This window comes from Mobula hypostoma, chromosome X1, assembly GCF_963921235.1.
Source record: "Mobula hypostoma chromosome X1, sMobHyp1.1, whole genome shotgun sequence".
NCBI classification, from domain to species: domain Eukaryota; kingdom Metazoa; phylum Chordata; class Chondrichthyes; order Myliobatiformes; family Myliobatidae; genus Mobula; species Mobula hypostoma.
The window spans coordinates 6,520,017-6,535,118 of record NC_086128.1 but is presented as its reverse complement, the minus strand read 5'-3'; the positions used below and the strand labels follow the sequence as shown (position 1 = coordinate 6,535,118).

Genomic DNA, 15,102 nt, shown 5'->3' with positions numbered 1-15,102 from the left:
CCATAGATTCAATGGGCTGAATGTCTTCCTTTTATGTCATAAGAAAATACGACAGTTTCTCAAAACCTTTTTAGCAAGTATCTGTTCCTGTAGAATGATAGTCATCATTTAGGTCTTTCAACTTTGGCTCACGTTAACTCCATCCTTGCTCCATACTTAGGTATAAATATTGCTAAAATACCACTTTCATTCACGTGAAACAGAGGATAGTATCGACCGCAGCTGATTAACTGATTGTAGGCACTTCCAATGCCTCTTCTAGTTTAATGTCTCCGTGAGGAGTTCAATGTGTGACTCAAAGATGGTGTGGGTTTCAATTTATGGGCCAATGGCCCCAAGACTGGGCAACAGGTAAGTTTAAGTGATGGGATGGGATTCACTTTAAACAGGCTGGAGCTAGTGTTATGAAGTTACTCGATGCAGAAACAGGCTTTCTGGCCCATTATGTCAATGCTGACCATCAACTACCTATCTGTACCAACCCCATCTACCAGCAATCAGTCCATTTCTTCCGATAACCAGGCCTAGAGGGCAAGGCTTTAAGATTAAAAGTGTTTGATGTTGCAGCTGAAATCCAGAGGAAGGAAATTTTCAAACCAGAAATATCACATAATTGCACAGAAAAGCAAAATGAGTAAAGAGAAGTCAATCAGGAAGGGACAGAGCATACATTTAGAGTCAAGTCAGAAGAAAAGGGTGAAAAGACAAAACTGAAAACTCAATTAACTGCAAGCAGTCTTTGTGAAAAGGAAGGTAAGTTATGGCTTTTTGTTATCAGTACTGGGAGTCATCTGCATAGAAACATAGAAAACCTACAGCACAATACAGGCCCCTCGGCCCACGATGCTGTGACGAACATGTACTTACTTTAGAAATTACTTAGGGTTACCCATAGCCCTCTGTTTTTCTAAGCTCCATGTACCTATCCAGGAGTCTCTTAAAAGACCCTATTGTATCTGCCTCCACCGTCATTGCTGGCAGCCCATTCCACACACTCACCACACTCTGCGTAAAAAACTTACCCCTGACATCTCCTCTGTGCCTCCTTCCAAGCACCTTAAAACTATGCCCTCTAGTGTTAGCCATTTCAGCCCTGGGAAAAAGCCTCTGACTATCCACACAATCAATGCCTCTCATCATTTTATACACCTCTATCAGGTTACCTCTCATGCTCTGACTCTCCAAGGAGAAAAGGCTGGGTTCACTCAACCTATTCTCATAAGGCATGCTCCCCAATCCAGGCAACATCTCCTCTGCACCCTTTCTATAGTTTCCACATCCTTCCTGTAGTGAGGTGTCCAGAACTGAGCACAGTACTCCAAGTGGGGTCTGACCAGGATCCTATATAGCTGTAACATTACCTCTCGGCTCTTGAACTCAATCCCACAGTTGATGAAGGCCAATGCACTGTATGCCTTCTTAACCATAGAGTCAACCTGCACAGCAGCTTTGAGTGTCCTATGGACTCGGACCCCAAGATCCCTCTGATCCTCCACCCTGCCAAGAGTCTTACCATCAATACTATATTCTGCCATCATACTTGACCCGCCAATCTGGATCACCAGGTCTACTCTGCTATCTACCACCATTATGGCTCATCTCTCACCTGGTGATATTTTCCTACACTGTTCCCATATCCAACAATTTCCTTAATTTTCAAAAATCTGTCAGCCTCTGTTCAGAATGAAGACAATGACTGAGCCTGCATCATCCCCCAGAGGTTCTTCACCCTCGGGGTGAAAAAATTTCTCCTCTTGCTCTGAGACTGTGACTCCAAGTTCTAGACTCCTTGACCAAGGAAATATCCTCCCTGCAACAAGCACATCGAGCCCTGCTACCTGACTCGTGAGTATCTTGTGAGCATGATGTAATGGTCTTGTGATAATGGGGTGATGTGATGTCACGTGATGGCATGTTCCAACTAGTATAAAAAGGGAAACCGTAGATGTTGCGTAGTTCGTTTTGTTGCGAGTTCGTTTTGTTGTTATGTCACAGTCGGTGGTTACGTAATCATGGAAGAAGAGAGAGTGAGAGTGAAGGTTCGCCAGCTTCGATGAACCCAAGGAATTGGGTAGAATTCAACAGCATTCCGTGATTGACATTTGGTACAGCCCATACAGGTATTGTGGCACACACTGTTGGTTAACCCTGCATAGTCTCAGGGGGTTGTGTAGTGACCACTTCCGAAGAAAGGTCAGTTACTTTGAGAAATCTTAGTCTGCGTCATATCTTCGGACAAAGCATTTCTCAGCCGTGAGCTGCGTCAGCAGTTTCGTCTATGCTTTGGGAAGTGTTTCAATGCTGGCTTGGGAAGTCTCTCCTCTTAATTGTTTCAGGAATCATATGGACTTATTAAACTACCACCTTAAGACTGTGCTTAAATAAGATCTGTTAAGAATTGTCTTTAATTTCAACTGTTTGATAACTATAGACGCATAACACCATTAACTTCCGTTTAAGTTAGTCGTTCATTTACTTTTCTATGTTTTGAGTAGAGGTTAATAAATTTTGTTTTTATTTATAAAAAACCTGACAGTTTAATATCCATTGCTGCTGGTGCATTACAGCCCTGTGAGAATTTCACTGAGATCTCTTCTCATTCTTCTGAAGAATAAATAATATGGGCCTAATCTACTCACCACATCCAGCTAACTGACCATTCCATTTGTCCATCTAACTACATTACATATATACTAATACTGAGATGTTATAATTAGCTCACACAGCTAACCACCGCAGATCTAAGGTTTCAATGATACAAAGGTGCTATTAAAAATGATCTAAGTTAGTAAGTCAAAAGTGTGCCACAGCAGGCTTCTACATAGTGCTGAGGAATCTGAAACACAATTCAATCCATCCATCCAGACACACACAACACAAACTGCTGGATGAACTCAGTGGCTTGAGCATTGTCTATGGAGGCAGAGGGCTAGCCAACATTTCATGCTGTGACCCTATGTCTGCTCACCAAGTTCCTCCAGTTGTTCGTTTTTGGCTCCTGATTACAGCATCTGCAGTCTCTCCTATGTCTCCACATTCAGAAAGTAGTCTGCAGCAATGCGGTACAGTTATACTGTCTCAGAGCTTAACCACAGCTAAAGTAATAACAGTAATTATTACTAACAACAGTGGGCACAGTATGAATTTGTAATATTATTTTATGATTTTGATCTGTGAACATTTTATAATAACTTTATTTACAGAGCACCTTTCATACTGATGATGTAGCTCAAGGCAGCAAAACAACCACACAGAGACAGAGTTCAGACTCAACTATCCACCAACAACGTACACAGCTTATGGCAATGTCTGCACACCATTGCAGACTTCAAAGTGAAACGCAGTGGATTTTCCAACATTGATGCCTCTCTCCCAGACGAGCTAAATCTTTTTTTATGCTCCAATACTGAGCCCGAGGAGACCCGTAGATAATGCGACTGGCAACTTGGTCATCTCTGAAGCTAAAGTTCGCAGGTGTTTCCAACGGGTGGACAGTCGCAAGACTGCGGGACTGGACGGCATCCCAGGACAGGTACTCAGGATGTGCACAGCACAACTGGCAGGTATGCTTACAGACATTTTTAATCTCTCCCTCTCCCAGGGTAGAGTGCCCTCCTGCTTCAAAACATCTATCATTGTCCCTGTACCTAAAAAGACTAAGGTAACATGTCTGAACAACTGGTGTCCTGTCGCACTCACCTCAACAATAAGCAAGTACTTTGAGAGGCTGGTTAAGGACTACATCTGCAGCTTGCTGCCACCCACACTGGGCCCACTACAATTCGCCTACTGACACAACCGATCGACAGATGACACAATAGCCCCAGCTCTACACACCGTCCTTACACATCTGGAGAAGAGAGATGTGTACGTGAGAATGCTGTTCTGTTCAGTATTGAGTACCATAATTCCCTCCAGGCAAGAAGCTCAGGGATCTCGGCCTTCATCCTGCCTTGTGTAGCTGGATCCTGGACTTCCTGTCAGATCGCCGGCAGGTGGTAAGAGTGGGCTTCCTTATCTCTGACCTGCAACACAGGAGCCCCTCGGGCCCCCTCCTTTGTTCTCTGTATACCCATGACTGTGTTGCCACCCACAGCTCCAATCTGCAAATTAAATTTGCAGACAGCACTACACTGATTGGCCTAATCTCAAATAATAATGAGGTAGCCTACATAGAGGAATTCATCACCCTGACACAGTGGTGTCAAGAAAACAACCTCTCCCTCAACGTCACAAAAACAAAGGAGCTGGTTGTGGGCTACAGGAGGAATAAAGATGGAACTAACCCCCTATAGACATCAATGGATCTGGAGTTGAGAGGATGAACAGCTTTAAGTTCCTCGGCACACACATCACAATGGCCTCATGTGGTCTGTACATACTGGCTGTGCGGTGAAAAAGGCACAACAGCGACTCTTTCACTTCAGACGGTTGAAGAAGTTTGGTATGGGCCCTCAAATCCTAAGGACTTTCTACAGGGGCACAATTGAGAGCATCCTGACTGGCTGCATCACTGCCTGGTATGGGAGCTGTACCTCCCTCAATCGCAGGACTCTGTAGAGAGTGGTGCGGACAGCCCAGTGCATCTGTAGATGTGAACTTCCCACTATTCAGGACACTTACAAAGACAAGTGTATAAAAAGGGCCTGAAGGATCATTGGAGACCTGAGTCACCCCAGTCATTAACTTCCACTTGCTACCTTCTGGGAAGCAGTACTGCAGCTTAAAATCCAGGACCAACAGGCTGCAGGACAGCTTCTTCCACCGGGCCATCAGACTGCTTAATTCATGCTGATGCAACTGTACTTCTATATTATATTGACTATCCTGTTATACATACTATTTATTATAAATTACTATAATTGCATTGTACATTTGAACAGAGATGTAACATAAAGATTTTTACTCCTCATGTATATGAAGGATGTAAATTGTAAAGTCAATTCGAATGTTTTCCAATGGGTTACAAGTACAAGTGAAAAGATAAGATAAAAAATAATAATTTACCTACAGTACAGTGCACAAGTCTGCGGCACCTTAGCTATATAAGACTTTTGCACAGTACTGTATTTGTCAATGTGGAGTAGAGAGCGAGTTTGTAAATCTGGTGGAAGCAGAGGATTTTGGGAATGGCAAGGGTGGAGCGCCGTGGGAGGAGTGTGGGACAGGTGGCAGAGGAGTGTCAGGGACAGGGGGTGGCGCGGGTGCAGACACACCCAGACTTGAGACACCAGGCAAGGTCATTTGATTCCAAACAATTGGTTTATTGATCATTACAGAATGTCTCTCTGGTGCTTCCCACTCCCTCCCCTCTCCCTCACCCTTCTCCCAAGCATGATCCCCCTCTCTCTACCCCTTTCCCACTCTCAGACCATAATAGAGACCCATATCAGAATCAGGTTTATCATCACTCACAAATGTCATTACATTTGTTTTGTTTTTGCAGCAACAAGTGAATGCAATCCAGACCCAGCAATTTGAAAAATTACATGCAACTCAAAAGAAGCATTATGAGGGTATTTTGACTATAGAAATTGTCCTGTTACCTTTGTTCTTTAACATACAAAAATATGTAATACTGGGACAGGGAGCCTCTCCCTCTCGAGTGACTCCAAAGGCTGTCAGTTTGTGTGTGTCCCAAATGAAGACTTTTATATCTACAAGCTGTATCTCTCCAGTGGCTTCAGTCACTGTCATGACACTGTCTACTAATATGCACCTCATGATTTTATAGACCTCTGCAAGATCACTCCTCAAACCAAGGAATAAAGTCCTAGCCTGACCACCCTCTCCCTATAACCCAGGAGTTCGAGTCTCAGCAGCATTCTCATAAACCTTCTTTGTACTCTTTCCAGTTTAATAACATCATAACACATTATAACATTTAAAATACAAGGACAGAGTTTTCCCCACAGTACCTGCACTCCTTTCATCAAACTGTTGGGGCTAAGAGTCCTATGCACTCTCTACATCTCTTCCCCCATTAATGTCACAGCTGCGAAAGGGGCTCAGTATCTGTCATGGTCTCTTCTGGCAATCCCCCCACCTTACTACTTACCTCAGGAATTAGGCCTCAATCCCCTTGTTTAATTTCCAATCATTCCCAGGTTCCACTAACTACACACACCTGCTTCCCATCAGAAACTGCAGGATAAAGACCCTGTGATCACAACAAGGAGCTGCCATTGGGCTAACTTGCAGGGGCACAATGATTCTCACCCTACTAAAGGAGTGCTGGGAAAATGGGAGGTTTCAGAGGGATACCATTAGTTGGGTAGGGAATGATATTGTGAAAGAATGTGGAGTAGTTGATCTGAGGATAAGTCCTTCAGTAGTTTATCTGGTTGTAGCTCCATGGAAGCTTGTATGGCCTGACATAGACTGGCATTTGTTAGAGGTGAAAAGGAAAGAAAGATATAAAACAGATTTGGTAAATGCATTTAACTGTCATGGGATGGAAAAGTATAGTGATTATACTCACATTTATATGGATGGTGTGAAGGAACCTGAAACAGGAGTGACAGGGTTTGGGGTGGTAATACCAGCAAAAGAAATTGGAATCAGCAGAAGAACATCTAATAAGTTAGGGGTGTTTATAGTGGAGATGCTGACGGTGTTGGTTGCGTTGCAATGGGTGCAGAAAGCCAGACAAGCCAAAGCATTGATATGTTCAGATTCATCCTCAGTTCTAGCAAGTTTAAGGTCTTTTCACACAAACAGTTGGCAAGATGTACTTTATGAAGTCCTTCAGCTAGTTACAAGAATTGCAAATCAGGGAGGTTAGGTAAAATTTCTATGGGTTCCAGCCCATATAGGGGTGAAGGGGAATGAGAGGGTGGATGAGTTGGCAAAGAGAGTGTTAAAGAAAGAAAATGTGGAAATGCACATTAGTATCAGTAAAGCAGAGGTTAAGTGTGTAATCTGGGAAAAAGTCAACCGAATGTGGCAAGAAAGATGGGACAGGGAGGGGAAAGGGAGGCATTTATATCAAATACAAAAGAGTGTTGCAGTTACTAGGGTAGGTAATGGAAACAGAAGAGAGGAAATTGTGTGGACTAGGTTAAGGCTGGGGCATTGAGCATTAAACAAAACATTGAAAATGATAGGGAAACACTAGACAGGATTGTGTGAGGAATGTCAGGAAGAGGAGTCAGTAGAACATGTAGTTTTGTGTTGCAGGAAGTATGGGTTACAGAGAGAGATGATGAGAAATAAATTAAGGGAGTTGGGGATGCAGGAATTCACATTAAAAGGGTTGCTGGGCATGGGTGAGAGCACGTCTGGGTATTTTTTTAGCGTTTTTAAGGGGTACAGGGGTTTTTAGAATATGACGAATAAACAGGAATAGGATACAGGATGGTCAAAGATGGGAGGGTGAAGTGTAGGTTTGTGAGAGATTGGGTGAAGGGATTTAGAATGTATGTCTAGTGCATATTCTGGAGCAGAGGGTGGCGGTAATGCATCATTAAGCTGGATGCCAACCGCCGTAAAACAAGATACAGACAGACAGAAGGAGCTGCCAGTTTGTTAGTCGACTCTGGTGTAAGTAACCTCATTTTTCCATTGAGTTCTGAATCTTAGCCGCAGACTTGGGGTGGAATGATGAGGCCTTACAGGAGGTGTTTTGACAGGATCTCTTGGACAAGATGAAGGATGAATTGGCAGTGAGGGACGACCCGGACTGGCTGATCTCGCTAGCCACCAGATTAGATAATTGACTTCAAGAGCGGCTGAGAGAGCCAGTCGCCCTGCTCCTCGGGGAAGCCCACGGTCCCCCCAGACTCGGATGCAGATCCCGGCTACTGTGAATTACCAACGACAGTCCCTGTTCCTATCCACTTTTGTGGATTCGGGTGCTGAGGGCAATCTGCTGGACGGAGACGAATAGCCTCCCAGGCTGGAATACCTCCCGAGCCGCTAACCACTCCCCACCCCCCGGAGGCCCGGACCCTGGACGGAAAACTGCCGGCTCGGGTGACCCACTGTACGCCGCCCCTGACCTTGATCCTTTCCGGCAACCACATTCATTCTCCTCAAGCCCCGGTAATTCTAGGGTATCCATGGCTGACCCAACACAATCCCCACATCGACTGGTCTACCGGGAGGATAGCCAAATGGAGCCAGTCTTGCCACGCCAGCTGTGCAGTCAGCCCCATCTCCCAGGGAAGCTACCGCGACCCCGCCTGTCCCGGAACCTCTCGATTTGTCCCGAGTCCCCACAGAATACCATGACCTGGGACCGGTATTCAGTAAACAACGGGCTCTTTCCCTGCCTCTGCACCGCCCATATGATTGTGCTATGGACCTTCTCCCCGGGGCCTCGCTACCCACCAGTCACCTTTATAACCTATCCCGATCGGAGAGAGAGGCCATGGAGCAGTACATTAGCGAGTTCCCCGCGGCGGGCATTATCAGACCTTCATCCTCCCTAGTAGGCGCCGGTTTCTTCTTTGTAGAAAAGGATGGGTCGCTTTGTCCTTGTGTTGATGACAGAGGCCTAAACAGGGTAACAGCTAAAAGTACCCTCTACCCCTCATTAGTTCGGCTTTAGAACCACTGCATGGAGCCACCATCTTCTCGAAGTTGGACTTTCGTAACGCCTACCATCTAGTCAGGATGAGGGAGGGGGGCGAGTGGAAGACGGCCTTCAATACACCTCTGGGCCACTTCGAATATTTGGTCATGCCGTCTGGCCTCACCAATGCTCACGCCGTTTTTCAAGCCCTAATCAATGATGTGTTGAGGGATTTTATTAGTCGCTTCGTATTCGTTTACCTCGATGATACCTTGATATTTTCTAGCAGCCGCCAGGAACACGTTCACCATGTCCGTTTAGCCCTCCAGAGACTGGACAGTTATTCATGAAGGCAGAGAAATGTGAGTTCCACGTTCCTTCGGTCAGCTTCCTGGGTTAACGTTTCATCCTGGGTTATATCATTGAGAGCGGGCAGGTGAGAGCAGACCCTGAGAAGATCCGGGCAGTGGAAGAATGGCCCAGACCCACGGCCCGCAAGCAACTTCAACAATTCCCGGGGTTTGCAAACTTCTACCGCTGATTTTATCAGAGACTACAGTTGAGTGGCGGCCCCCCTTACCTGGCTTACCTCGCCTACTATCCCCTTCTGTTGGGACACTGAAGCTGACTCGGCGTTCACCGACCTGAAGAGGCGTTTCACCACCACTCCCATCCTGGTCCATTCGGACCCAGCCGGTCAATTCATTATTGAGGTGGACGCCTCTGACTCCGGGATAGGAGCAGTCCTGTCCCAACGATCAGATTCGGACGAAAAACTTCACCCCATGCGCCTTCTATTCTCGCCGACTGTCCCCCGCTGAGTGGAATTACAACGTCGTGAATCGTGAACTGCTGGCGGTCAAACTAGCACTAGAAGAATAGAGGCACTGGCTGGAGGGGGCAGAACATCCGTTTGTGGTGTGGACTCTTAATAAGAGCCTGGGGTATATTCAGACTGCCAAACGATTGAACTCCCACCAGGCTTTTTTGGACGGTTCAAGTTTTCCCCCGCATACCGTCCAGGGTCAAAAACGAGATCGAGGATCGAGTCGTATTGGCCGGACGGGCTCTCCTGCCAATACGACTCCAAGGGGGACACTTACAGCCCAGAGACTATCCTCCCACCATCCTGCGTGGTGGCAACCCTCACTTGGGAGATCGAGTCCAAAGTAAAAGCCCAACAGGACGACCCCGGCGATCGCCGGTATGTGGCCGTTTCCGTCAGGTCTCAGGTTCTCCAATGGGGGCACACCTCGGTTCGCCTGCCACCCCGGGAATGATCGGACCCCGGTGCTCCTGAAAAGACACTTTTGGTGGCCTTCCATGGAGGCGGATACCTGTTCCTATGTCTCGGCATGTCCCATCTGTGCCCGTGGAAAAGCCTCTCATCCGCCACCTGCGGGGTTACTTCGTCCTCTACCTGTCCCTGGTCACACATCGCCCTAGACTTCGTCACCGGTCTACCCCCTTCCCGCGGAAACAGCACTGTCTTCACCGAGGTAGACTGACTCTCCAAGGCGGTGCACTTTGTGGCCTTCCCTAAACCTCCTTCCTCTCGGGAAACCGCAGATCTTCTCGTCCGCCACGTCTTCCGCCTCCATGGAATCCCCGCGGACATCGTCTCCGATCGAGATCCCCAGTTCATTTCGCAGGTATGGAACGCCTTCTGTCAACCTGTCATCCGGCTTCCACCCTCAGACGAATGGGCAGACGGAACGGGTCAACTAAGACCTGGAGGCGACGCTACGTTGTGTAACGGCAAACAACTCGTCGACCTGGGGAGCGACCACCTCCCGTGGGTTGAGCACACCAACTGAGTTCTGCCATTGGAAGGTCTCCGTTCGAGTGCTCCCTAGGGTACCAACCTCCGCTATTCCCCGCGCAAGAAGAGAATACGGTACCGTCGGTTCAGGACCATACCGATCGGTGCCTTAAGATTTGGGAGGAGACACGCACGGCCCTACTCAGATCAGCAAATTGCAATAAGAACACAGCCGTCCGGCGCCGGAGTACCAACCTGGGCAGATGGTGTGGCTTTCCTCCAAGGACATCCCGCTCAAAAAACAAGCCTAGGAAACTCACCCCTCGCTTCCTGGGACCATTCAAAGTAGAAAGTGTTATCAATTCTGCAGCGGTCCGCCTAAAACTGCCAAGATCTATGCGCATCCACCTGACTTTTCATGTTTCGCAGTTAAAGCCAGCTTCCGTCAGCCCCTTGTGACCCCCACCTGCCCATATCATCGACAACCGTCCGCCGACGACTGGATGTGCGCCGTCGGGGCAGGGGTCTCCAATACCTGGTGGACTGGGAAGGGTACGGTCCAGAAGAGCGTTCCTGGGTCTCCCGCTCCTTCATCTCGGACCCTTCCCTCATCCAGGACTTGCATCAGGACCATCCAGACAGGCCTGGAGGCTCCCGTTGAGGTGGGGGGGGGGGAGATACTGTCATGGTCCCTTCTGGTAATCCCTCCACCTTGCTATTTACCTCGGGAATTGGGCCTCAATCCCCTCGTTTAATTTCCAATCATTCCCAGGTTCCACTAACTACACACACTTGCTTTCCATCAGAAACTGCAGGATAAAGACCCTGTGATCACAACAAGGAGCTGCCAGTTCGTTGGTCGACACCGGTGTAAGTAACTTCGTTTCATGGGTCTTAGGACTGTCAGTTCTAAGTCTAGCATCACTCCTGGATTCTCTCCAAATCCAAGACTTCGGGTAAAGACTCTCCTGGAGACAGATTCCACGCTCGCTACGGCAATAACGCCCCCGATTCTGCCCCCGCGCCCGTGTTCTGCACTTGGGTTCGTCCACCACCACGTGACAGTGTCAGGATATAAGCGGCAGAATTTTCAGTCCGGAAGACAGCCCTTATAATTCCATTGGAATTCCATTCTTGCATTGCATCTAAGCACTGCATGACTTTTCATGTACTCACAAATGTATTACATTCGCAACTTATTTCCTGCAATTTTTTTCTCTTGCAAACATTTAAACTGAAATTGGCTGGGGAAAAACTGGTAAATTTTCCTGCTAATTTGTTGTCTGGTTATCGTTTGAGATTACAATCATGTCTTCTATTTATGAGTTAATGTACTACATAATCTAAATAGACACTGAAAATTACTTTTATAACCATTATTTTATTCCCTATTCTGCTTTTTTAAAATCTGTTAGAATTTGGACACTGCTACTGCGAAGACAGGTTTACTTCCAGGAAATGGACAGTGATGACCTCTCTTCCCCCCCCCCCCCCCATCTTACCACTCCAAGAAAATTATCAGCTTTCAGAAGTCCTAGAACAGAATGTAATTTCAGAAAGGCAGCTCACTGCAGTATGTCATCCTGCTCCTTGAGTTAACACTGAGTCTTTGGAAGAGCAATCCAGGCCATTCAATTCTTAAATCCCTGCATTTTATTCATTCAAATATGAATCCAATTTTCTTTCAAATATTGGTATTAAATTTGACTAATATGTCAAAGACTGCATTCCTTTGACTTATGCTAGCCAGTCTCTACTACATTGTTCACACCCTTTCCAGAATTTGACAATACTTTTGCTCAGTTTGTTTTTCAAACATAAGTATAGCTTTTGTGCTCAGTTCCTTGTGCTTATTAGACCCAGTATCCTACATGCCAAATAGTAGATTCTGGTTAATTGGGACACATCGGAACTAGTACAGTTTGGCTCAAGTGGCTGCCCAAATTAGCTGAAGTTTCATGGAAATAGTTTAGAAAGGTATATTTTAAGAAAAAGACAAACTGAGTAACAAATTATGTATTTAAATGAAATACAGAATAAATTAGAACACTACCAATAGTACAACAGTACTATAAAACTGTGTAGGAGCTCCTAATAGTTATTGACAGAGGAATTCATCTAGCATATGTCGTGATTTCAAGTATTCAGACTTGGAGATGCCAGAACCAGGAGGAAGTGAAAATGAAACAGTTTCACTACAAGTTAGAATAGACAAAAATTTGAAGGTATGGACAATCATCTTAAATGTTATAATGAAGGTTTGGAGGATGTAATTGTAGATAACCTTGTATGAAGGCAGTCCATTATCTGCCCTAGGTGGCAGTACTGATTTTGTTCATTTACAGGTAAATGAATGTGACACGGATGAATTCCTCTGTCAATAATTATTGAGGAACTAATACAGTTTTGTAGTATATTCTATTGGTAGTTCTCCAATTTGTTCTGTATTTCATTTAAATACATAATTTGTTACTCAGTTTGTCTTTTAACTATTTCTTCAAGCCAAAATATACTGCTCCCAATGTATCCCAATTAACCGGAATCTACTGAGCGTCAATAGATACACTGACAAATACAAAACAGAATAGTGCAAAGATAGTTTGAAATTGTGCAAAAAAGAAATGCTAAAATGTGATAAAAGAAAGGCAGAATTAAGAGACTGAAAATGTGGCTCCACGACCAGGAAGTGGATGTGAAAGAGGTAATTGAATTTACAATTTTTTCCCCTTGTTATCATATTTACCTTCCTCCTCATCTCTAAACTCCTCCATTGCTATAACTCCAAGATATCTGCACTTCCCCAATTCCCGGTCCCGCATTTCTCAGCATTTATAATCATTCCACCAATGGAGACAAAGTCTGCAGATTCCCAGGTCCTACGTTCAGGAATGTACTTCCCAAATGCTGCTCTCTTTCCAGCCCCCCAGCCTCCATTATGCCCATCTCATTGGCCAAGCGGCATAAATATTGCCTCACCTGAGTCTGTTTTTAGGTTCGCGGAGATTCACAGGGTTACATACATGGTAACAGTCCCTTCGGACTGACTCATCCTTGCAGACCAAAATGCCTAACTCCACTTGCTTGTGTTTTGTAAATCTCCATAAAAACATTTCCTATCCATGTTCCCGTCCAAATGTCTTTTAAACGGTCTTTTTCCACCACAGCTGTGGTCTCAAGCATTGTTGCTTACAGGAAAAAAAAGTCTCCCTGCCCACTAACACGCAAATGCACTTCTTTCCTCTAAAGCAACACACGCAAAATGCTGGAGGAACTCAGCTGGCCAGGCAGCATCGCTGGAGCATAGTAAACTGTCGATGTTTCGGGCGGAGATCCTTGATCAGGACTGATAGAGGGTCTTGGCCCAAAACGTCCACTGTTGACTCTTTTTCATAGAAATTGCCTGGCCTTCTGAGTTCCCCCAGCATGTGTTGCTTTGGATTTCCAGCACCTGCAGAATTTCTCCTGTTTGCCTTTCCTCCAAATCTTTCGTATCCGCGTACCCTTTCTCTGAAACAGCACCGACAGGTGTATTGGGATACTTATAGCAAGATAAATATACCATAGAAATTAAGAAGTTCCTTGTGAACTCACATAACCCCAAATGCCAGTTACCAATGTACAGCGGTATTGCTCCGTTTCCCATACTTATTGTCCCTGTTGTACTTATTATCACAACCAATGCTGTGGTGTTCCATTCATGACTCCAGATTCGGGCTATATCACGATTTCAGGTGGGACAACAACCACTTTATTTGAATACCTTTAACATGCCGTCTATTTCAACATATACTAATAAATCCACGAATGAGCTTCACGCGAGCACAGAATGTCATTGGTATTTTGGTGCATATCAATAAATTAAGAAAAACAACCTAATTTCAAAATATGCGAGTTGCTATTGATGCAACTGGTTCTTCAAAGTCAAAGCGCCTGGCTCTTGAAGTTCAGTAGTTCAGTTCGGTGAAAGCAAACTGCATCTTTCCAATACAGCCCCGTATTTAAACGAGGTTGTAATTTTTCATCAATAGTGTCACTTATAGTATACATCTCAGCTTTATATTGCTCAGATCACCGCGAGGCAGCCTTTATTTACTCTGGGGATTCTCTTTATTTTACCCAGTGTTCCTGACCTCTCGCTCCGGTCCATAACTTAGTTAAAGCTGCCCAACTTGCCTCCAGGTAGACAGATAGGTAGAGATAGAGAGAAAGACCCATACAAGAAACTCCCTATTCTCCAAAGTGCCTTCAAACTTCCAAATCTATCTGTCTTCCTCTCTCTTCCCCCCTCTCCACCCCTCTCCTGTCCCAGGGATCCATAATACCTAGCTGCCGCCCCGTCCCCCGTCCCGTACATGCCGGAAGGTATCTGAGACTCACCCCGGACAGCGGAGATGCAGAGAAGAGCTGTCAGAACGACCAAGCTCGCCCGCAGGCTGTGCACTCCCATCACGCTGGTTCTGGATAGTCAGACGCTCCCGGGCTGTATGTGGCAGCCTCCCCGTTTGCTACCTCTCAAATACTGAACAATTCATCGGATGTTACACAAGTTGAGACCCGACACAGCCCCGCCCAAAGCGTCCCAACAGCTGCAGGGAGCGCCGCCTGGGGTCCGCAGGCACTCACTGAAGATAAACCACACCAAATGCTGGAGGATTTCCGCAGGTCGGGCAGTTTAGAAACAAAGAGAATCTACAGCACAATACAGGCCGATCGGCCCACAACGCTGTGCCGAACATGTACTTACCTTAGAAATTCCCTCGGGTTGCCCATAGCCCTATATTTTTCTAAGCTCCATGTACCTGTCCAGGAGTCTCTTAAAAGACCC

At 45.9% G+C, this 15,102-nt stretch overlaps 1 protein-coding gene across 1 annotated transcript in view; it reads right to left on the bottom strand.

The window, feature by feature from the left end:
* The window catches only part of LOC134340486 (integrin beta-3-like), a 143,299-nt gene extending 128,499 nt beyond the window's left edge, over positions 1-14,800 (bottom strand). The window contains exon 1 of the mRNA XM_063037797.1: positions 14,655-14,800. Coding sequence (XP_062893867.1) covers positions 14,655-14,724 — 70 coding nt within the window. The 5' untranslated portion in view covers positions 14,725-14,800. The remainder of the gene's footprint in view (positions 1-14,654) is intronic.
* Positions 14,801-15,102: the final 302 nt, after the last annotated feature.